Here is a 24,588-nt window from a genome sequence, read left to right on the forward strand (position 1 = left end):
TAGTACCAATCTATTAGCGAAGGATACCGGTGAACTGTTTCGATCATCGTAGCTACGATTAGAACGTGCTCGTCACGGCACCGTTTTGCTCGACCCGAATTCGACGAAATCGGCATCGACGCACGTTCGAGCGTGACTGCACGTAATTTTCCGCGAGATTTACTTTAGAGAGCCTTCATCGTGGGAGAAAATGTTAATCGTTTCACTCGTTAAGCAGGTTACTCTCGTCGTGTTATCTGCATTTTCTAATCTCCTCTACGGGCAGAAGTTTTCAAAGTCCACAGCGAACTTGTGACTCGTCCCTTCGTGGCTGGACTTGCGGCTTTCCTCCAACAATTTCTCCTGAGAATTTCGCGTTTCCCTCGTTTTCACGGTGCTTTGTCAAACATAGCGAGCGCGACATGGCAAAGGTCGCCTGTTATTTGACCCAGATTTAGCGAATTTTTTGATTACGCTAGCTCAAGCGTACGGAGACGTAGCGTTGAACAGCGTGCAAACGATCTCGGCGCAAAATTACGCGTTTATTTCGTTCCGTTCGTTTGTTTCGCGTTAACCTTTTAAAGCCCGTTATTACTAGAAAATTTCTGCTGTCCTGGCTGGCGTTTCGGTTTAATACGTTCGTTTTTGTTTCAGATACGAGTGACGCGAAACAGACGCGGTTAATCGTTTCATTATCGTTGGACCGCGGATTCTTACTCATCTACGATACTAATGCGTATTACGGTATTGTTACAACGTACAGATTTAAAAATGCAAAGATGCATAGAATACACGCAATGTACAGGATCATGTAAATGTACAGTAGAATATTCCAAAGTGCAATACCTGTTATAAGTTGTACTGGACAAAAGGAATTACGTAGGTTCCATCTCTCTTAGCTCTCGTCATAAAAATAGGAAATTGCGTAACAAACCGCGCTGCAATTATCCATTCACAGCTGGATATTACCGCGATGATATTAGGTACTGTACTGAAATGTTTTGCCGCTATTCGGTATTACGATTATTAAACGAAATATGAAATTGTTTATGGTTCGCGATGATCAGAAACGAAGGTCCCATGGGAAAAGGAGGGAATATCGAGTTTCAGCAGTTCTTAGAGGACGAAAATTAATCTTTCTTATTTTATTTCTATGCTATAACGTCGCGACTTCGTATCTTCTCATATATCAAAATAGAACGTGCAATGCGTTAAGCTTGAAAAAAAAAAAAAAAAAGAAATTGATTCAATGATTTTTGAAATTGGCAAGAACGCAGGAGCGTACGAAAAAATGAACCTTGAGCCACCTTGAACTAACGTAGCATTTTTACTCGATGAGAATATTAGAAACAAAATTCACGCGACTATGAAATTTCATTTACTCGATAGTCTGTAAGAGCCGGGGGAATAACTTTCCATCGTTTCAAATTCTTCTTTGATCGACGATAATGAAAGGATCGTTAACTGGATTTTCCAAGAAAACGATCTTTATCAACAACGTTTCGAAAGTTGTTTTCACGATGCGCCTCCACCGTGGTGTTTGCCAACTGTTCGTCTCCTGTTTGCCATTTATTTGCATGTTCGCGAAAATGTTCGTGAAACGTAGTTCTCTGAGGCAAAGTTCCTGCAAACACTGTGACACAGATAGACAAGCGTAGGTACTTGCTTCAAAGCTTCGCCTGACTATTGTTGATGTTCGTCAAATGATAAATTGTAGTTCGAACACACGCTCGAGTTACCTCGTTCGACGTGTCTTGGAATGCTTAATGAATTACCGCTAATAAGAACACGTAATTGAACGAAGAAATAGTTCAACTTTTTTACGCTCGATACGCCGAGTATTATTTCCAATAAATCTGCTCTTGATCTTTCGTAATCTTAACGCTAGAACTACCGATAGTTAACACGAAGCTATTTCTACCAAAACCAGTGAAAATGGCTGGTCTTTAAAAAATGTGTAATAGAATATTTTTATATTTATCGATTTATTACTTTCTTACAGAAGCAATTCCATGTTACGTGGTACATTTTTAGTATTATTAACGATGTTCCCTAAACTGATCCCTAAACGAAGGTTGGCACGTTTATAAAATTGTAGAACCAGTCGTTTTCACTGGTGTGCTATTTCTAGCGTTAGCATCTAGCGATCTAGCGATCGATCCGCAATTTTCCTGATAACTGATATCGTCGTATCGAACGATACGCGGTACAAATTTTAAAAACGCGTGGCAAGTTGTACGAAACGAGGAAACTGGTTAATTGGGTTCGATAAACAGATTGCAGGACCCTTTTACACTTTGACAAATACCAGTCATTTTTACTGCTATTGGTATAAGTAGCCTTGATGCAAAATTATTTTGAATTTGAATACTTAAAAGACAAAATAAAATTCATTATATTATTCTTTTAGTTATCGTTGCGAAAGTCGTTACATCATTGCGAAAAAAAAAAAAAAATATAAAACGAAATAGGAAATTTAAAATAAAATTGTAAAACTAGCCAATTTGATTGGTGCGGTAGTTCTAGTGTTAAATATAATTTTATTCCTTTTCTTTTATATTTCACGATGAACAATTTGACTGTGACATCGCTAAACATTTCCTCGTTTAAATTGATTTACTTTTTCGATCAACGAATTTCTTCCACGTAAATTGAAAAATAAGCCTCGATCGATACTTTTGCACACGATTATTTCTTCGTTATTTCGATGTCTAGAATCTACCGTATAACCTTTTGATATTAAAAATCTGCTCTATATGTTTGATTGTTCCGAGGTACTCAGAACGCTGCGTTTGTCAGCAAGCGGGTCCATTATGTTCGTAATCTAAGGCGACACGGAGCAGCGTATGTATACGTTTTCGAATGTCGGATAATCTAGGAAGAAGCATCGACGAAGCTCGATGGAAAAATCTATTATCCTTTTCTCTGCGGCAGAAGGCAATCAAGTTGAGTAGCTGAAGATCGCGGTCGCATGCTCACGATACAGAAGCTCGTGGAGTTAACGCGCGAATTTATCCGCTCGGTGCACACGAACCCTCGTCCCAAGGCCGATGCATTCGCCAAGAAAATTCGCCACAGTTGCTTCCCAGCTTCGTTGAACGTGTAGCGATGGGATCAAGTTCAACGCGTGCCTATAAATTCGAATCAAATGCAACGGCGATGGCTAACTTTATAAAATTCGAAGGCTGCTCGTACAAGTAGATGCGAGGTAATTTCCTATGCAGAAGCACGAAGAAGATTTGGAATAAAATTTGTTCGTCCTGAGTTTCGAATTTCAAGGAAACTGAGTTTGCAAATTTGTCAAGTATACTGCAACTTGGCTAATTTAGGTTTACGAGTAAACGGTCAGCAGCTGGCAATTCTACGCGCCACAATTTTGCATTAAGTTAAAAATTCTACGGTAAAATGTAAAATGTAAGTTTGAACGTATTCAAAAATCAAAAATAGTACGCGGGTATGCTGGATTTTCCAAATTTCAAACATGAGCCTAGTCTTGCGAAAACATTTCATTTTACATTTGTCGCTTCTCTTTGGACGTACAGTAGCCTACTGCCGCTCATTTACCGTTGTCCAATCTGCAGTTAGTCACGTTCAAGTACAGTTGATCAATTTTCAAACTCGATTTTCTCGAGAACTAAACCCCCAACGAAAGAATTTTCCTGTATTTATTTTTTCGTAAATCATCTCACGTGCGTGTTATTCGACCGCTCTCTGTCTGATGCGTTCCGTTCATTATATTAGGTTGACAACTAAGTGATCGCGGATTTTGTCATTAGGTGGTATTGACAAAATCCGCAATCACTTAGTTGCTAATCCACTAGAGAAATCTTTGGCCTTGCCAAGCTGTTTTCCAACATCGGAATAAACGTACTCGTGAGTTTCGAAAATCAATTTACAGGTACCTCGATTTTAGAATAAATCAGTGACATAAACACTGTATATTCTATTTGTATCTTTACGAGACAAAGTGATCGATTGATTACGCGCGAAAATGACAATAAAACAGTTGGATTTCAATGACAAAAAAGAAAAGGAAAAAAAAAAGGAAACGATTTAGTCGAACTTATACGACTAGAATTCCATGGTTACTTGCGACTATCTTTTCCATTTCTCAAAATATTCACAGACGGTTCGATTCTGTCGCGTTTAACCGAAGAATCGTTTCTTTTCCTCGAAATACGCATAGAAAGTTGGAATTTATTCGGTCGATCTTCGAACTTAGTTGCGACGTATTGGATAACTTACTTGAGCTCATCGCGGTGTGTCTCCTCCACTTTTCGAGCGAAGTTGGCGCCGGGCCAGAACGTGCTCGAACGTCGGTCCACGATTCGGAGAAAGTGCAACCTCTTCTCGCCTCGTGTCTCGTCGAGACTATTTTTCAAGGGCGAGTCGCGCCATCTACGCGGCTACTGATAATGCATACACACGTATACACTTGCAACTGTTCTCCAGAGTTTTCCTGAAATGTATCCACCTGCTATTAAGTCGCGTGTTCGCTAGAAACGTTGATGCAAGATGTTCATAAACAGATGGCGACTATTCTAGGATTCTCTGTTTTTCGCTTTATACATTGACTGAAACTTTGATAGCGTAATTTCACGAGATATCGAAGTTTCTCGGCGGATAAATTTATCCAACTTTCGCAATGTTAAAAGCCTTTCAAGACTGTATTTTGCGATAGCAAATGTTCTATTTTATCGATTAACAGCAATGGTGGAATAGTAATGGATCAAGGAGCATCGGTATAAGAAAGAAAGTTTTTCGTAAAATTTCACGTTTCTGAGAATTTCACGAACGATATCTACGAGAAAATTTGGTAAATGGCACTTATGGGAATTTAGAAATATCGAGTCTCCCGAGACTGATGTTTGGGGTAGCAGCAGGAAATTTATTTTATCAATTAGCGATAATAGTGTTAGGTTGTCCGAAAAGAGTCTTTCTTTTACAGACTCGTCTTTTACGACAACGCATCTTTATACAAACATGAAACCTAATCTGTCGAACGTTGTAATCTTTGTCTTGATAGAACAAAATGGATCATACGTAATTCGATAAAATAATATAAAACGGAAAATGTTGCGCATCCACTATTTCCTTATAAAACGAAAGAAACTTTTCGGACGACCTAATAGAATGATAATAAGTCAAATATCAATATCAGCATAAGAAAGACAGCTTTTTAAAGAAAGGTTTTCGTAAAATTGCGAATAACATCGTTTCTCGGTCTTGTGGCTAACGTCAAAGCGTAGCATCTATTAGTATTAATTAGCCTATTAATTGTTTTTTTGTTGCCGACAATCTTTCTCATTATTTGAGCAGTAATTTGCTATTTAGTACTAAGGTACCTTGTTCAGTTGCGTCAGTTGCGTTGCTTTGTAAGCTTTCACAGTTTTATACCAATTTGAAAAACTTACCATTCGCGATGAACGAAAAGAATGGTATTGGAGAGTCTAAACGGAAACAAACCGCCAGGGAGAATCTGCGCCTGAGGTGCCGATCGGACCGGAAATGCTATTGAATCGTTAGCGGTCGGCAAAGCGTTAAGATTTGCTTTTATGCAAACTGCACAACGTTGAGTCTTCGAAGATTGATTTTTCCGGATATCATGACAGATCTTCTGTTTTATCGATCAAATGGCACGATAAAAGATATATGAAATCTGTATAGTATAGTATATGTCTCTGACGAAACTGCTGCTCTTTCCACGATTTCATGGTGTATTTACGACGTTGACAGTGGTATGCACGGCTTTGTCTCTGGACGCGCGAATGATGACATCATTCTTTGTTCTAAATGAACGCGCCTGCAAATCTTCACGTGTAAATTGCGCGTGGATTCCGCGTGTGCAGGAACATCCGCCTTGTTGGAAGGCTCTCGTTCCTGAAAATTACGAGCTCATCTGCCCGCCACAAATTAAATAGCAGATTTAACGCTAGAATTGTCTATTTACGATAAGTAGCTAGATATTCAATATATAATGAATTATTACGATTTGAACGATAATAATTAGAATAATAATTAATCAAAATACTTAATTACGTTTCTACGTGAACTTTATCTCTGGGAAGGCAAGATATTTTGATCGAATCTTGTATTTACTGAGAATAGTATATTTGTAGAATACAGTTGAACAACGTCAATTTTAAATTTAGCAATCTTCCAGTTCAAAAGTTATTAGGCGAGAAAGCTTGCCAAATTTGATATGGCTTTCTTCGTTTTATGCGTAGCAGATAGATCGTTCGTATTTGTCGATGTTATCAGCGTAATTGAATACTGTTTCCTGGTGATAAGGAAGTACCAGTAGCAAGCCGGCAGAAATTAGCATCCCCAACTGCGAATTTCTGTAAAAAATGAATTGTATTCGTTCGTTCAAGTTCGTTCAACCGGATGGATAAATTTTTTCGTTCGTCCGTCCTTTGAAACAACGTTATGACTAAATGAAAATTTAAAAAGATTGGTAACATTTCTCTTTTATTTTTTTTAAAGCGTAGACAAACGAAAATTCTGGGTGAACGAACGTGTAGAAATCGTGGACAATCATATTCTACTTAAGAATTAATGGAAAAGTTAATGAGAAGATAATGGAAGCGGATGGGAAATTTTTTTTAGTTCTCCTTTGGCGATAACTTGCCTTCGAACGGTAGATGAACGAAAATTTTGTTTGAACAAACGTAGACGAATCGCGGGTCAAGCGGCTGTTTGTTTTTTCTACAATTTCGCATTTCGGCGTGGCAACTTCATCGAGCTCGAGTTACATTGGTACCGGTTAGGCTATATATTTCTTCTTGGTAACTCTTATGAAGAACGTTATTTGATACATTGGTTCGTATATTGTATTTTCATATATCATAACTTAGCGATATTCTGCTACTTTGAGCACAGTGTCTCACACACTTGTCGCGAAGGTTTCTTTCGTTTTATAAGGAAATTATACTACACGCTATTTTTTGTTTTATATTATTTTATCGAATTATGTATGATGCATGTTCTGTTGGAACATAATGGATCATACATAATTCGATAAAGTAACACGATGCATGTTCTATGAGAACAAAATGGATCATAATTTAATAAAATAATATGATGCATATTCTATGGGAACAAAGTGGATCATAATTCAATAAGATAATATGATGCATGTTCTGTTGGAACATAATGCATCATATATTATTCGATAAAGTAACACGATGCATGTTCTATGCGAACAAAATGGATCATAATTCGATAAGATAATATGATGCATGTTCTGTTGGAACATAATGGATCATACATAATTCGATACAGTAATGATGCATATTCTATGCGAACAATATGGATCATAATTTATTAAAATAATACGATGCATGTTCTATGCGAACAAAATGGATCATAATTCGATAAGATAATATGATACATGTTCTATGGGAACAAAATGGATCATAATTCGATAAAGTAATACGATGCATGTTCTATGCGAACAAAATGGATCATAATTCGATAAGATAATATGATACATGTTCTATGAGAACAAAATGGATCATAATTTAATAAAATAATATGATGCATATTCTATGGGAACAAAATGGATCATAATTCGATAAAATAATATGATGCATGTTCTGTTGGAACATAATGGATCATACATAATTCGATAAAGTAATATGGTGCATGTTCTGTTGGAACATAATGCATCATACATAATTCGATAAAGTAATACGATGCATGTTCTATGCGAACAAAATGGATTATAATTCGATAAGATAATATGATACATGTTCTATGAGAACAAAATGGATCATAATTTAATAAAATATTATGATGCATGTTCTATGGGAACAAAATGGATCATAATTCGATAAGATAATATGATGCATGTTCTGTTGGAACATAATGGATCATAATTTAATAAAATAATATGATGCATGTTCTATGGGAACAAAATGGATCATAATTCAATAAAACAATATAATACTAAACGATAGGATAGATCGTACGTGTTTCTTCGTTTTTGATAGATAAGACGCAAGACAAGATAAGGAAAAGAATTATAGGTGTTTTTATTTCGTCATCTCTTGTCACGATCGTCAAGATTATGGGAAGATTGAAACGAAGAACCGACGAAAAATGATAATAGCACGACTATAGCGATGTATTTCTGGCGACGTGGATTAATTCTAGGGTTGAATTAATTATCGAAAGCGGATTTAGTTTCTCAGTTTATCTTGAAACTATAGCAAGTATAGCTCGATCGTTCGCAAGATAAGACACGGTGGACATAATTTGGCCGATGTATCGTGGCGAATTTAATACTAGCGATTCCATTATTCCAGGGCAGGCTCGTTGGCTCGTGAACATCGTATCCCAGGAAAGTAATGAAAATTCTGCTGACTGGAATTTGTTTCCGGGTCAGCGGCTGTTCCTCTGAAACTAGTTTCTACGACGTGATAAGCTTGCACCAAGGGCGAAACTATACATCTAAAAACGCGAAGGGTCGCGCTACGATAAAATCTTTAGTCTCGCGAACAAAATGATTACAATGTTGTCTTTTTGTAATAAGAGTTGACACGGTGACTGCTTGCAACCCCACGTCACGCGTAAAATCTTTTCAAACGTCTTTAGTCTTCGGAAATTAAATTTCGTTCACGATGCCAAACTCCCACTATGGGGGACGGCAGCAATGAGTCACATAAGTAAAATAGAAATAGAGCAAGCAAAAATTTTAAGGACAATAGTTAACGCTCCATGGTACGTCAGAAATGAAGACCTACGAAAAGATCTAAAAATTCCAACAGTCAAAGAGAAAATCGCTAGATACGCAAAAAAGTACAAAGAAAGACTTGTAGCACACCTAAACCAGCTGGTTGCTGAAACAAATAAAACCAAAATAGAAAGAAGACTGAAGAGGAAGCATCCCGCAGACCTCGCAATAGAGATGCAATAGGCAACCTAGAAGATGGAACCCCGCTGGGGGTAACCATCCACATGCTATATTTTTATTCTTTAAGCTATAATATTTTACCAAATGTCCTTCTGGACAAATTGTAAAAATTTAAACAAATAATCAATAAAAAAAAAGAAAAAAAAACGATGCCAAACGAAATAAAAGAGATACCAGATTATAGTACATTTTTAAAAAATAAGTAGTTAACACTTTGACTGCCACGCCGAAATCACATGTTTCGCTCATGACTCCACGGCAGTATTTTTATTATTCAAAGCATATAATGGCAAAATAATAATAAATTGACGACGTAAGATAACGTTCTTCTCCAATGCACCGTTTATCTTATTGGTGGTCACAGGTGACCACCATGGCGCCCTGGTAGCAGTTGACAGCGACGTATTATAACAAGGCTTCGTTTATTTCAACAAACCATTCGCATTCGTTATTTCGTCGTAAGCAAAACGTGCAGAATATATTGTTGAAACGTGTACAAGATATTAGTAAACGGTATTTGCTCGTTCTATATATAATAGTAAGGTATGTGCACACTTCTAACCTCAATTATATATATGGTTATAAAGCAGCATTTACGATTATTTTCTAAGCTGTGTTTATAATAATATTCGTAGATTATCCCTCAAAGATATGGATGCAAACACAGTGCACCGTTAGATGCAAGATCTGTTCTCATTTCTTTTTATCAATGTTGTAATAAAAATGTTTAATTGTTCAATGGGGCACTTTTTCTCTCAAAGTATCTTCTATTTATAGGTTATATTCAAAATGCCCTAACTGTCAATTTTCATACAATCTTTACAATTGTAAGAAGTTGAAGCGCTCTGGTCATCAATGACCATCATGGCGTCACAGGAGAAACCGTGGCCGGTCAACGTGGCAATCAAAGTGTTAAATGTTAAAAACGATCAAATCGACGAGCAAGAACACAAGACCAGAAAGAATTACGTTTTCAAACGTTCGAAGAACGAGCTTTCGTTTTCACGTATTGTCAACACCATTGATTTAACGACGATATAACAACACAGATGGTACATATTACATATATATAGATAGATAAGTTATGGCTCAGCCTTGTTCGTACACTTCCAACGCGTAGAATGAAACGCATTGGACTCGTATTATATGAAATTAAGTTTGCTGATAAACGAATAGACAATGTTTCAGGGCGAATAATAAGTCTAATTAATTGAATAATTACTATAAAATTTATTAAAAAATTTGGTGAATTAAGAGGAACTAAATGTCTAAGGTTTTTTGTAGGAAAATTAATAGCTGTATAAATAATAAATCTCAATCATATAGAAAATTCTATTTATAAATTAAATAATAAATGTCCATTTGAAGTAAAAATATATGGTATTGATCAAAATAAATTTAATGTTATAATATAAATTATAATTCTTAAAAATATATAAATATTTGAAATATATTTATTTATTCTAATTATTTTAAATCCATTAAATAAGTAATTTAAAAATTATTATAATTCATGATGGAATTAATCAATATAATTTGGAAAATATAATGATTGCTATTAATATAAAAATTCAATTTAATTGAATATTGTTATTAATTCACTTACTTTTTAGTCAGCAAGCTTAACAATTAACGATATTTATTTCACTACATAAGCGAAGTAAAAATTATGTAATAAAAAATGACTATTAGAATTCTGCGAGGATCGAATTTTTCTCTCGCTGCTGAGAACGCTCGTTTTTTCCATTTATATTATTAATAACGTCATTTCTAAATTACTCGTACCGTTATTCGACTTACTAATGCGATTAAAGAAGTAACGTATCAAACACGTTGATCAAATCATCTCGTTATCGCCGGAGAGATTAACGCGGTATTTCATTTGCGCGCGTCGTTTGATCCGCGTCGTTCCACATTATTCGGTAATTTCGTGCGAAATATTCGACAGGCTACGTCCAACTGATTAATTTGCCGATGATTTATTACACGTTAATGGATTCATTGGCATTGGCGTAAAGCGCCTAGAAGCCGGCTCTGCCGCTTCATTTTTACCGCCGATGCCAATGTGCGACTCCAAATATAAACCTCTTGGTTGGTAAGCTCGCGGTGCCATCCATTCTCAGCCCTGGACCGAGTTTATTTTCTATGGTTCGGCGACACGTGCGGCTCGGGACACGTCGCTTTTCCTTTCCGTCTGTCTCGTCGCGTCCTGCAGTTCCATCCAATTTCGCGATAACAAATTCCCGGGATTCGAAGAGAAGAAGCCGGTGCCGATGTTGGAAAATTACGGTGACACTGAAATATCGAGCGATCTCGTGCAAGTACACAGATCTCGGGAAATTTTCTTGCTGTGGGAAAAATTTCGTGATCCGAGAAAATTCGCCAATGACGAGCAATTTCGAAAATGTCGGAGATTTCGTAAAGTTTCGGTGACTTTGCCAGTGTGCGAAGAAACGCGGAAAATTTTGGCGATTTCGTCGATTTCCGGATATTTGGAAGTTTAGGAATTTGCGGAGATTCGCAGTGTTCGCGAGGTTCTGCGCTTCTGTAAAAACGTGGCGACTTTCGAAGACCTCGACAGACATGGAAAAGACGATTTCGTAAAATTTAAAGCTCTCCTGGTATCCTGTGTTTTCGTGGAAATACAACGACCGTAGAAAAATTCGCCGATCCAGCAACATTTGGCGATTGCGAGAAGCTTCAAGTCTTCGTAAAATGCCGCGCCTTCGTAGAAATTCGAAGATAAAAATGTGAAAATTCGCCAAGCTCGGAGAAATTCCAGAGTTTGCTATAGACGATCCTGAAACTTTGTACAAGCTTTGACGTCACCGAAAATCGTTCTATTCGAAGCTGGAGAAATATGAGCACATCCACTGCAAGTAGCTTCCACTCCTCCAGAGTAGTCCCTTGAGGAACATGTCCAAGTTCTTCCGCAGGATGCTCCTGTGCGGATGCTCGTCCCGTTCGGGAGCCGATGGACAAACGTTCGTCGTCGACGAATCCATAGTCGACGATGTACCCAAGTCCATCGAGTTTGCGACGAGCGACGAACAACCGGAGGACGTCGCGACGCACTTTGACCTGTCTACCATCAAATTCATAGACGACGAGGAGACAGACGACGACGTGGATTTTGACAATGGTACTTGCGTGGTTCGCGTTGGCGAAAATAGGAATTCGTTGGTTTAGTTTTGCAATGGTTGTTAATCTTTAAAGACTATCGTTAATGAAATTTCAGCTCCGTGTGAAAATTTTATTTTAATATTTATCGTATTTTTATATTGCTTTAATATTATTTCGATATTATCGTGACATTATTGTGACGATGCTATTAGTAATAAACAGACTATGCATGTTTATGCAAATTCATATTTTTATGACCGCGACAAACGACATGGAACCTAAGGAAACATTTCCCTTGGCTGTTACAAATTATAGTAGATACTATACTTTGGATGTTTTATATATTTTCGCGTATCAGATGCATCCTGTTAATAAACAAACTGTGTACGTTTATGCAAATTCGTATTTCTCTGTTAGTGTAATATTGCGGAGAATATTACGCGCGTTATATGCGCGCTTGCACTTGCACATTTTCTATTAGGTTGGCAACTAAATGATCGAGGGTTTTGTCAATACCATCTAATGACAAAATCCGCAATCTCTTAGTTGCCAACCCAATATAAATGTACGAACATCTGCGGCTCGAGCAATGAAACGTTTCATCGTTTTTGTTTCATTTGATCGATTTCTAGAAGAAAAAATATACCATACACTGTATCTGTGTTGTTTTCTCCGTGTCTTTGATTCGTTGCGACAATTAACCGTAGTCCGATAAACGACGCGCTATTTGGTTCAGCCGAATCGCGTGTTTATTGTTCGTGTGTTTATTTGAAAGTAGAATTAGGCGAAAGGAAGGAAGATGGACTAATTGCTTTGAAATTGTTGACAGTAGTGCCGGACGAGTTCAGCTCTGGTCTGGTGCAAGAAGCTTGGGTCATCGCCATCGAAAGGTAATTAATTACTGTGTTACTTACTATTCGGTTGACAACTAAGTGGTTGCGGATTTTGTCAGTACCACCTAATGACAAAATCCGCAATCACTTAATTGTCAACATTAATTCAGAGAATGAAGCGACTAAGAGAAATTTGCCAAGGGAAGGTGGTGCTATATTACTTTGCTACTTACTATTGGGTTGGTAACTAAGTGGTTGCGAATTTTGTCATTAGATGGTATTGACACAATCTGCATGTCATTAGATGGTATTGACAAAATCCGCAATCACTTAGTTGCCAGCATTAGTTCAGAGAAGGAAGCGACTAAGAGAAATTTTCTAAGGGAAGGTGGTGCTATATTACTTTGCTACTTATTATTGAGTTGACAACTAAGTGGTTGCGGGTTTTGTCAATACCACCTAATGACAAAATCTGCAATCACTTAGTTGCCAGCATTAGTTCAGAGAAGGAAGCGACTAAGAGAAATTTGCCAAGGGAAGGTGGTGCTATATTACTTTGCTACTTACTATTCGGTTGGCAACTAAGTGGTTGCGAATTTTGTCATTAAATGGTATTGACAAAATCCGCAATTACTTAATTGCCAACATTAATTCAGAGAATGAAGCGACTAAGAGAAATTTGCCAAGGGAAGGTGGTGCTATATTACTTTGCTACTTACTATTGGGTTGGCAACTAAGTGGTTGTGAATTTTGTCATTAGATGGTATTGACACAATTTGCATGTCATTAGATGGTATTGACAAAATCCGCAATCACTTAATTGTCAACATTAATTCAGAGAATGAAGCGACTAAGAGAAATTTTCCAAGGCAAGGTGGTGCTATATTACTTTGCTACTTATTATTGGGTTGGCAACTAAGTGGTTGCGGATTTTGTCAGTACCACCTAATGACAAAATCCGCAATCACTTAGTTGCCAGCATTAGTTCAGAGAATGAAGCGACTAAGAGAAATTTGCCAAGGGAAGGTGGTGCTATATCATCGATTAGTCGCTTCTTTTTTTAATCATAACTTCATTTACATATTGATGAAATTCTCGATGAAGCTTCATTCAGCGTGAAAGAACTAGCTTGCGTGGATCAGCGCGCGATTTTCCTCTCCGCCAATGTAATTACACGTTTCCCAACTGAATACCTTTCACGCTAATCTTTGACTTAACGTTCGAGCTTAAAATACTCTTCTGCATCGTCGTACAACACGCGGTTGACGTTCATTGTTTGAAGAGCGGAATGTTGGCGTGACTCCTAACCGAAGTTCAGTGGCACTTCCTGCAACCTGAACGTTCCACCTTCTAATTTTAGGCTATTTATCTGCGATGTGTTCTTTAATGTTCGTGCGCTCACGAAGATGACGTATTCGATGACGATAATGAAACGTGCATGATTTTGTTGCAGGCGTGCAAAGGAACGATTTAAGCGGCTCACGTCTCACTGGAGGTTCCAGCCGTGCGATATTCTGGACAAAGAGGTACAGCAACTTGTCTCATTTTAACGTATTAATAGAACTTTGAGTGCGGATGAGCCCACGGTGGTATCGTGGCTTGGTCGGTGGTTCTTCCGGATGTGATTGACGCCACGTTGGCTGTCGTCGACGTTCAACCACGCTCCGCTCACGCTGAACAGCCACGACACTTTGGCTCCGCGGTTAATGCGTTAGCTCTTAAATTAAACTCCACGTCGATCTCTAGATCTTCCAGGGCGTAGATGAGCGGCGAAAAGTTTGGAAGCATCGTGAGCTTGCATAGAGACTACAAGTTCCAATAAGAAGGCAGATTAAAAAGAGCGAAGGATGAACGCGATTATGAATGCAGAATAAGCAGTTTATTTAGAAGAGTAGACTGTGGATGTTTACTTGCGTATTCATGACGAATTTTAGCGCGCTAAAGCTCATTACACAGCATGTGTCTAACGTAAAAAGATATTCGTATAAAGCGTCTCCATTAGCTTATAATATTCTTTAATTACGTTCGCGGAAATGTGACAAATCTGATGTATATATAGATACATCTACATAGACACAGATGTACAAATAGATAGAATTAATAATATTTATTGTTACACGTAAGGAAATTAGAAAAACTTCTCTGTCTATGTATATGTTTCATTCCCATAATTATATTAAGAACATAAACGCGCTTAAATACCCGCAGTCTGCGTCTAACGTCATATTTGTAAATACGAATATTGGAATATTTTCGTCAGCCACATTTCGAGAGATCGTGAAGCCCAGCGACGAGTTAATTCGTCCATCCCGGTTAACGGATTAATCATCTTCTCTCTCTCTCTTTCTCTCCTGTTTCCCGCAATAAAACCAAAAGAAATAGGTCGAAAGATAATGGGGGTTGGGTTGGAGAAGCGATCGCGTGGATAAATGGTTAATCGATGGCGGCTCGATTAGAGCCAATTCCTGTGCCCATGCACGATGAACATCGCCGAGATAAAGTGGCCGATCGCTTGGTTGTCTCCATTGTATTCAAACAATTAGTTCCTATTCCATTCGCGTGCTCCTTTGGCATCTATCGGACATTCTAATCAGGGACGTATTCGCGAACCAACGACGTTCACTATGATTTAAATAATCCATCGAACTAACTCTGAAACGAACGAGTCGATTGACAGGGAAAATCGTCACGGCGGTTGCTCGTAATATGCGGAATGCAAAAGTAAACGAGCGCAGTGAGCGGTGGCCACACGATCATGCGCGTCCTTGGTTCGATGCAGCTCGTGTATGTACGTTGCTGTACCCACGTATGTTCCACAGGTTGCGACCCCGAAACCGTTGTCAGAGTTTTCCTTCTTTTTCCCTCGTTTCTAAATTACCTGTGTATCCGCACAAGCTGACGAAACTATTCGAATACTTGCAGAGAGACCTTGTGCGAATGTGAGGCTTTCGAATGAAATTCTTTGATTCGTTTGACGCCCTTGGTCCTTGCCTCGGGCAATTCAGTCAGTAGATATCGATAAATGTATTAGATTGTCCCAAAAGTTTCTTTTGTTTCATAAGTGAAATAATAGGCGCGCGACATTTCTTATTTTAAATTATTTTATGGATTTTCTTATGGATCCATTTTGTAGAAATAGAATAAAATGGATCATAGGTAATTCAATAAAATAAGAAAAAATGTTGTGCATCTACCATTTACTTATAAAACGAAAGGAACAATAAGAGTAATTAAGTTAGCATCCTTTGGTACGAATGAGTGGTATAAAAGAGTAATAATTGCAGGTGGATGAAAATTGGTTCTGGTTGGAGACACGATGAATTACCTGGTATTAAGTAGGTCTGTTCGATGTTGGGACGTTTATGTGTTTCTAGCCGCAATCAAAAGGCTCGTACCGCCGTGTTCAAGCCAGAAGAGCGTATCTGCAACTTTCGCTTAAATCAAGTCATTGCTGCCAGTTGGCACAAGAGTTAGCGGTTCATCTTTATGCATATTAAATGAGAAGACCGTGTCTGCATCGAAACTGAAGATACACATGATAGTTAAATCTCGGGTGGTATATTAAACGGATGTCGAGGTTGTCAAATACTAAAAGTCGTTTCTCTCGAAACCACCGTTTCACCAGATTACGCTTATTTGAATTAAAACGACGGTACATAGATTTTATCTAAGCTCGTCAGCTATTCACGCGATACGTAAAGTTGTGTAGAATATTAAAAGCGATGTTCTCATAGACACAATATCTAATACACAGGATAAATTTATATATTTAACTGACATTTATAAACATTCATAAAAAAATTCAAAATTGCACAAACGTCCTACAAAACGCTCCACTTGTACTTTGTACAAAATGTGGTCATCGAATGGATTGTTTCTCGTTCCAATAAAACCGTGACGAGAGAGAGAGAGAGAGAGAGAGAGAGAGAGAGAGAGAGAGAGAGAGAGAGAGAGAGAGAAATGGGGGAGTAGAGGAAAATGAATGCATCGATAGGGAAGTGTCGTTGGGAATTCTTTTGTTTTCGCGAGGAACAGCGGTCGTCCGGTAGAGGCAAACCAGCTGATTGTTCGATGTTTGCTGTGTGTGCAGATCAACGAGGCAGTCGCGTCCACGAGCGGGGACAGCGCGAGCAAAAATGTGACGGGCAACCAAATTACCGTGACGCTTGTCGACAAGTAAGTGGCATTTCATTCTTGCCGTTTCTCTTCCATCCGTTATTCCATCGTTAATCGTTTCCATTCTTTGTTCCCCGTTTCTATCGTTCTGCCTGCCTCTTGTAACGTCTTCTTCGTTTTTTCTTTCTCTTTCTTGCACGCGTGGATTTCACGAGCATCTAAAACATCGCGCAGCGTAGACAATCGAGACGTAATCGCGTACAACGGCGTTTTTATTCGGGACGGAAGCTTAACGGTTTCGATCGGACGAGAAATCGACGAGGTCGACAGTCCGCGGGCGCACGGTCGAGTGTTGAACCTGAAAGTTTGCCAAAAATACTAATTTTCCAGCTTGTTCGACTCGTTTAGCGCGGATGTCACCACGGTGATGTTATCCTGATTGTTTCCGGAGATGGGTGTCGCCAGGCTGGCGCTATCGACCTTCTCAACGCGTTAAGAAGAAGATAATTTCAGTTGCCCACGCAACTTTTCGCTTGGCCGTGTAACTTTCAACGAACGGCCGCGCAACTTCGTCCAGTCAACGTGTCAGTCTGTGATTTCTGTGAACGCGTATTCGGCCGTTTAACGAACGAACGATATCGACGTTCCGACGAACTCGGTGAAGAGCCACATACATCGGCGCAGCGATTTTCACTCAGTGTCCTGCGAGAGGTCACAGGTGTGCTGGAAAAATGTGTAACTCTCAACTGGTATCCTTGGATCACCAGGAACCATGACGATCTACGATCAAGTTATTCGACCTGTCGGCTGTTTCTGACGAGTATTCTCGTCGCGAAGAAATGGCAATATTTTGCGTTACGACGAGCCCTGTTGCTAATGAAATTCAAAAAATGAAACAATTTAATTCTACGTTATAACAGCCACGCATACTCTGCGTTTCACGAGTATACTCGTCGTCGCTTACTTTTCGCCACACATTTTAAGTACACGCTTGTCAAAGTTTTCTAGTAGAGTTTTTCCTTTAATTTTATTACCAATCTCTATCACCGGGAATATAAAGTACACGATAAAACTGAACATTCTAAATTTGAGTAATCGAACACAGATCGCTGTAGTCGTCCGTGACCCAACAATGTACCATTTATCTAAGAATTTGAGAATTGAAATGTAAAATAGCCAACTATTTGATCAGGTGTACTGACCTCTTTTCCTTTTTTGAGATCGTCAAACAAGGAACTGACAGTAGTCAAAACAATAGCCATCCTTGAAGTTAATATGTACGATATATTTTTTATATTGAATGGTAACTATGTGATTGAGGATTTTGTGATTAGGTGATATTGCCAACTCAATGTAATCAAATATGTACACGTACGAATTTTTATCAGCCTGTGCGTTACAGTTCTCTGGGGTATCTCGTTCGTCAGAACGTCAGCTCGTCCGAATACGCGTCCACGTGAATTTTGTATATTCTGCGAGCCGCGATAGATGGAAACACGCTACGGTACAACGTTTAATTTCCGCAAGGTACCGTATGGTATTTGCGCGCTTCTTTCTGCGACCGCATTTGCATTTGTTAATCGACGCAATTTATCTTCTCTTAATTGTATTAAATTAAATTCATCGTCGCGGTTCACCGATGACGACCGTCACGGTGTCAACGTGTTAGCCGTGTTCGAGTGCTTTGATTTGTTAAAATAACCGAGCAGATGGTCGAAAAAGATGCTCAACCTTTTTATCAGCTTATACGCTCGACCGTGGCGACGTGCAATGTAACGCGAAATGTGAAAACTCGCGGCATACCGCGATGGGAAGTACAATTACAAGCCGGATACGTGAAATTGCGATTGGCGTGATTGATATTCCATTGCGATGCAACCGCGCGTACCATCGCTGTTCTCCTAGCGAGAGGCATTAGTGTGTCGGAAGTTGATTCCTCGCGCGATCTGATGTGTCTTGGTGTTTCTGTCATAGGGAACAGATCACGAACGTCTTCACTCCTAAGCTAAGCAACGGTACCATACCTAAGGGCATAGTGAAAGAGACGAAAGAAGCGAAGGAAGGGAAGGACGCGGCCGAGAAACAGCAGACCTGTCCAGAGGAAACGAAGCTTTTAGTGAGTGGAATGAAATACGTTCTTTTCTTTCAATTTCTGTGGCAAATAGAAAGATAGAAATTCTTTAGGATAGGAATTTTCTAGACAGAGTTAAGCTAGGGTTTACTAAACGCAATTCTACTTCTAGACGTTCGCTGTTATTCGGAAGAAATCAAACTTTTTAGCGAGAAAAGGTTTCCCCGACCCATCCTTTCTTACAAGTAGAAAGGGAAAGTTTTTGCAATAGGAAGTTTTTTACGTAGAGTCCAAGTAAGCTTGCTAAAGGGATCTACAGATGTACGGGGATATCTACAGGTGGATTCGTGGATATTTACTCTTATTTGGAAGAAAACAAACTTTTAGCGAGTGGAACAAGATACGTTCTTCTTGCCAAACTCTATATAGAAAAATAGAAATCTTTTAGAATAGCAAGTTTTTAGATATAGTTAGAATGGATGAATTATTAAACACGGTTATACTTGTAGATGGTTTATTCCTATTTGGAAGAAATCAAACTTTTGGCAACTGCAACTTCCTTCTAAATCTTTGCTAGAAGTAGAAACAAAAATGTTTTAGAACAGAAATTTTCTAGGTAGAGTTGAGACAGGATTACTAGATGCAGATCTGCTTGTAGATACTCTTGCAGGGAAGAAATCAAAGTTCCAGCGAGTGGAAGATATATTCCTATTTGGAAGAAACCAAACTTTTGGCGACTGCAACTTCCTTCTAAATCTCTGCTAGAAGTAGAAACAAGAATGTTTTAGAACAGAAATTTTCTAGGTAGAGTTGAGACAGGATTACTAGATGCAGATCTGCTTGTAGATACTCTTGCAGGGAAGAAATCAAAGTTCCAGCGAGTGGAAGATATATTCCTATTTGGAAGAAACCAAACTTTTGGCGACTGCAACTTCCTTCTAAATCTCTGCTAGAAGTAGAAACAAGAATGTTTTAGAACAGAAATTTTCTAGGTAGAGTTGAGACAGGATTACTAGATGCAGATCTGCTTGTAGATACTCTTACAGGGAAGAAATCAAAGTTCCAGCGAGTGGAAGATACTCGTTTCTTTCTGAAATAGAAATTTTGTATTAGGATCACATAGACGCAATCTCACGCATTTACAGAAATTAAAGTTTTAACGAGTTTAGAACAAAATGAAAATTGAAGGAAATATCGTCGCGATTATCAGGAAATAGCAAGTGATGGTGGACAGCTGCGACAGGATCGATGTTTTTAATATTCTTGAAAGTAACTGGTAGTTAGCTTCTATCTTTATAACTGGCGGTTAAAAATGATTTCTCCTTCATGATGCTTATGTAAACACGTCCGTGTGATTGGTTAAGTGTGAGGTAAACATTTCCCGGAATTGTAATTCACCATCCGCCATTCGTTTCTGCATAATTAATCGTGGGCAATGTTGTTGAAGAATTCCGTGAAAATTAACCAAAGTATTCTTTCTTCTTTACTATGGAACATAAGCATTCCTGCTCTCTATTCTTATACATATTATATATTATTATATGAAATTATGGAAATTATATATAAATTATTGAAATTATTCCATTTCCTTTCACAGGGAATATATCAGGAATTTGATACAACGATGGTTCTATGTGTACGATAAACGCAATTATAATTTTAGTCGCTGGTGACAAGCTAATTACGACAAAACATGTATGGAAAATTTGGGAAATGCGCATGGTGACGTGTATTGGATCGAGCAAAATTGTGAAATATAAAATTACAAGGTAACACGGTCGACCTACCAATAAAATGTTTAAAAATATTCCATATAACACATACAATGTGGACGTTGAAAATAATACGGTATAATTCCTCACTTCCCCAAATTCATTTTATATGAAACGTATAATACGAATGTAAAGAGTAACACAGTAGAGTTTCTCGTAATGTTCCCAAGTTTTCCATGTAACGCGTACAACGAGGACATAGAAGCTTCGCGTAATAAATGTTTAAATACATCGGCGAGTTATTTCGACATGGTGAGACGATGATTCATATTTTCAGACACCGGTGCAAGGCGGAAGAGTCGGTGAACGACGTGCCAGCAGTCCTTTCCAAAATGGTCAGACAGAAGTCCTGATCGGGGAGCTGGAGGGCGGCCCAAGGTCGCCGAGGGGATCCACGTCTTCGGCAGTGAACGACGCCAATTTCCTCAATACACCGGATGAACGTGACGATCAGAAGCCCATTTACAGGCGAGTACTAAAATTGAGCATCGATCCGTGCATGCTTTTGCTTCTTTTTAAATATATCCTCTGGGTGCCATCCCCCTAGTCGATATATTTTCGTTTATATCGAATCTGTAGCCTGAACGATCGCCTAACGTCAAAGATATTCACGCCTGTCGTACGTTGTTACACAGCTGGTTAACGAAACATCGCATCGAGTAAGATGTTTATACGCTGACTCATTTTTAATAAGTCGTTCCTGCGTAATTATTCGACGCATCATTAATAACGAATGGACTGCGGATGTTTATGCTTTCATGAAAAATTGTAAAATGTGCAGAATATAGAATATGCATAATATACAGAAATATATATGTATATAAGATGCTGAGAGTATAATACTTACTTAAAAAATTATTTAAAATTGGTAATTGTTTGCATATGTGGTAATAGCCATTAATTCTAGAATATAAATAGGGTTCCATTTGTAAGATAAAAGATTAAGAGATTAAAGATAAGAGAAGCTATCTAAATATGTATTTTAATTGGAAATGGATCTCTATGTATGTATGATTCCGCTTTTATAATTATACCCATAATGTAATTAATTATACCCATGTAAATTCGCATGAACATCCGTATTCCAACAGTAAATATCGGAAACACCAGAAGCGTGGCGTTACAAAGCAACGCCGTATGCATGTAAAATGAAACATGTAGAAGAAATGACACTCTATCTAAAGGATATTATATTTTCCTACGAATCATCAGAAGAGGGATCAGTTTCTATGAATGATCGTCCTCTTTCAAACTTTTAAAATTCAAACAGAATGTTAAAACGTTAAGAGCATCTGATGCTATTAACAAGATATGTGTAGAAACACGGCGGAGGGATCTGTCAGTGTGCAAAAACGAAATCAGTGACCCAGAGATATCGCACCAGTCTTCTGCTAAAATATCTTCGTATCAGCCTTGCGCTCCTAGATAGCGTATTCGTTGATGTAGCTATAATTGTATATTCTACGATGTACAATTATTTGAACAGGGTAACATTTACACAGAAGTCGATAATCTCTGTTATGCTAACGATTAGCTGCGCTAACAAGCGTTGATGTAACATCGTAGGATCTGTTACACTCGAATTCCAACAAATAATAAATTAATCGGAATATCGAAAACCGAATATGTATAGTTCGTTACAGAAATATCTGGTCGCCTGACCAATCTATAGTCAATTTCTATAATTGTTGATATAATTGTTCTGTACTGTTCGTGAACTATCGCTCTTATGCAGGTCAAAAATATAAGTACGTCGTATAGTCGTGGATGAGGCAACTACGAGCTCGACCAAGTTTATGAAGATGCACGATTCACGGTTACTACAATAGCGATTCATGTCTATCTAACAACGTGATACGTACTTAAATATGCCGTTCGTATTCTGCCAACAACAAGTACATACGTACACATGTGCAGTCTGCGGACTCCATTGAATTTGGTGCGGAGTTTCTCGGTGCCCTTTAATTTTATAGGTCACCTTAGTTTCTGCGAACGTTACGCGCGAGCAAGAAATAATCGTTGGTGGACGTATACAATACCGCTCAAAAGTCTCAGTCCTATTTTTAATATCACTTTGATATCTGATCTATAACGTGGACTTTAAATTGCATCCGCTCTTTAATAAAATCGTTAATACATCTGTAGTATATATCTCTCTTATCGTATACGGTAACAAGTGAAACAAATTATCACAAGATCATCGTACTTCAATTTTGGAGGAAAAACAATGTTACGAAGTTTGTAGAAATTGAAGTATTTGATGTGTATATATATAGATATAACTATATGGAATTAGTATATTAAATTGTTTATTTGATAACAACGATCGTATCTGTATAATATAATACAACAAGTACTCGCATAGAATTATATATAATAATATAATTGTATATATATTGAATATGTAAATACAATATATTATATATATATATTTCGCGAGCCAGTGTACATACGTTAAAGTTTTATCGCATAAAATGATATTCTAACGGAAGCGTCTCTCGCAGTTCCCTGCAAATCGCATGAAATCGAATGCACCTACGCAGCTGTTACCCTGCCGGCATACTGTTATTCACCAGGTGACTGTTAGATGTCGCGGTGAACGTGTTTGTGAGCAACGTAGCACCAGGAATCTCCGTTATCGGAAGAAACCAGACGCCAGTTGCACGAGGCAGAATGTAGAGCCGTTCTACCGTGATTCGGCTCGCTTTAATGGAATCTTGAAAGCATGGAATCACAAGTAGGAGCGAATACTCACAGGGAGACACGAATTCATTCTCTGACCCGTGCAAATCATTCAGCGACTCTGCAATTATAATGCAGTAAAAGTTAATAGCGCTAGCGGAATAACGTATAATGCAACATCGACGCCCATTTCATTGGCGTTGACTTTACAAAGCTCTGAAAGATCAAAGAACCCGCTACGTTCTTATACAGTTGAGCGAATGAATATTCAGTTCAATCCATTGACACACGTTGAGCATCGCGCGAATTTTACACATTTTGCTCTGGTCGTGAGAGTCAGTGGCGCGAGAAGAATTTTTATAATGTAAAAGAAAAATGTAGTTCGTCCGTTGGTGCAGAGCATTTGACTTTCTTTCAATTTCATACGATCTAGATGAAAGAGGAGATAGTAACAAGAACAGAATGCTGATCAAATTCTTGAAATCTTTTCTCGTAATTGCCATGTAAAGAATAAATCAGAGTAATAAATAAGTACGTTGTAGGAGCTGTTTACATAAATCAGAGATACAAGAGGAATTTCTATGATTCCAAAAAGCTAGTGCATCGTATCTATACAACGCATTTAACTTTCTCCGAATTTCATAAAACTGTAAGGTTTAGATGAGAGAGGAGATAGTAAAAAAAGAAAAAAGAAGAGATACCGAGCAAATTCTTGATATCCCTCTTGGTAATTGCAATGCAAAGAATTTATTACAATGGTAAATACGTTGTACAAGTTTCTTGCATAGATCAGAGATACGAGAAGAATTTCTACAATTTCAAGAAGATAGTTCATCGCATCTGTACAAAGCGCTTAACTTTCTCCGAATTTCATAAAATTCGAAGATCTAGATGAAGGATAAATGGTACCAGGTAAATGGTACAGAGCACGAAAATGATATCGATCCTTTCATTCTTAAAATTCCGCCTTCAATGATATAAATTGACAAAAAAAAAAAAAAAAAAAAAAAGAAAGGCACATTACTAAATCGAAATATCAAGACAATTCAGACTCTGAATGGTTTAACCTGCAATTTCACTGTGGAACAATTGCCT

The 24,588-nt window shown here is 38.1% G+C and overlaps 1 protein-coding gene across 9 annotated transcripts in view; it reads left to right on the plus strand.

Annotated features, from left to right (window-relative positions):
- LOC139994435 (uncharacterized) overlaps window positions 1-24,588 on the plus strand; it is a 136,457-nt gene that overhangs the window by 15,564 nt on the left and 96,305 nt on the right. Inside the window, exons 4-9 of one of the 9 annotated variants that reach the window (XM_072017051.1) lie at window positions 634-723; window positions 12,798-12,909; window positions 14,306-14,378; window positions 16,943-17,028; window positions 18,943-19,084; window positions 21,089-21,279. In XM_072017051.1, coding sequence (XP_071873152.1) covers window positions 634-723; window positions 12,798-12,909; window positions 14,306-14,378; window positions 16,943-17,028; window positions 18,943-19,084; window positions 21,089-21,279 — 694 coding nt within the window. Of the gene's footprint in view, window positions 1-633; window positions 724-11,047; window positions 12,039-12,797; window positions 12,910-14,305; window positions 14,379-16,942; window positions 17,029-18,942; window positions 19,085-21,088; window positions 21,280-24,588 lie in introns of those variants that run through there. The other 8 variants (XM_072017052.1, XM_072017053.1, XM_072017056.1 and 5 more) reach the window with 8 other exon arrangements.

This window comes from Bombus fervidus, chromosome 14, assembly GCF_041682495.2.
Source record: "Bombus fervidus isolate BK054 chromosome 14, iyBomFerv1, whole genome shotgun sequence".
NCBI lineage: Eukaryota > Metazoa > Arthropoda > Insecta > Hymenoptera > Apidae > Bombus > Bombus fervidus.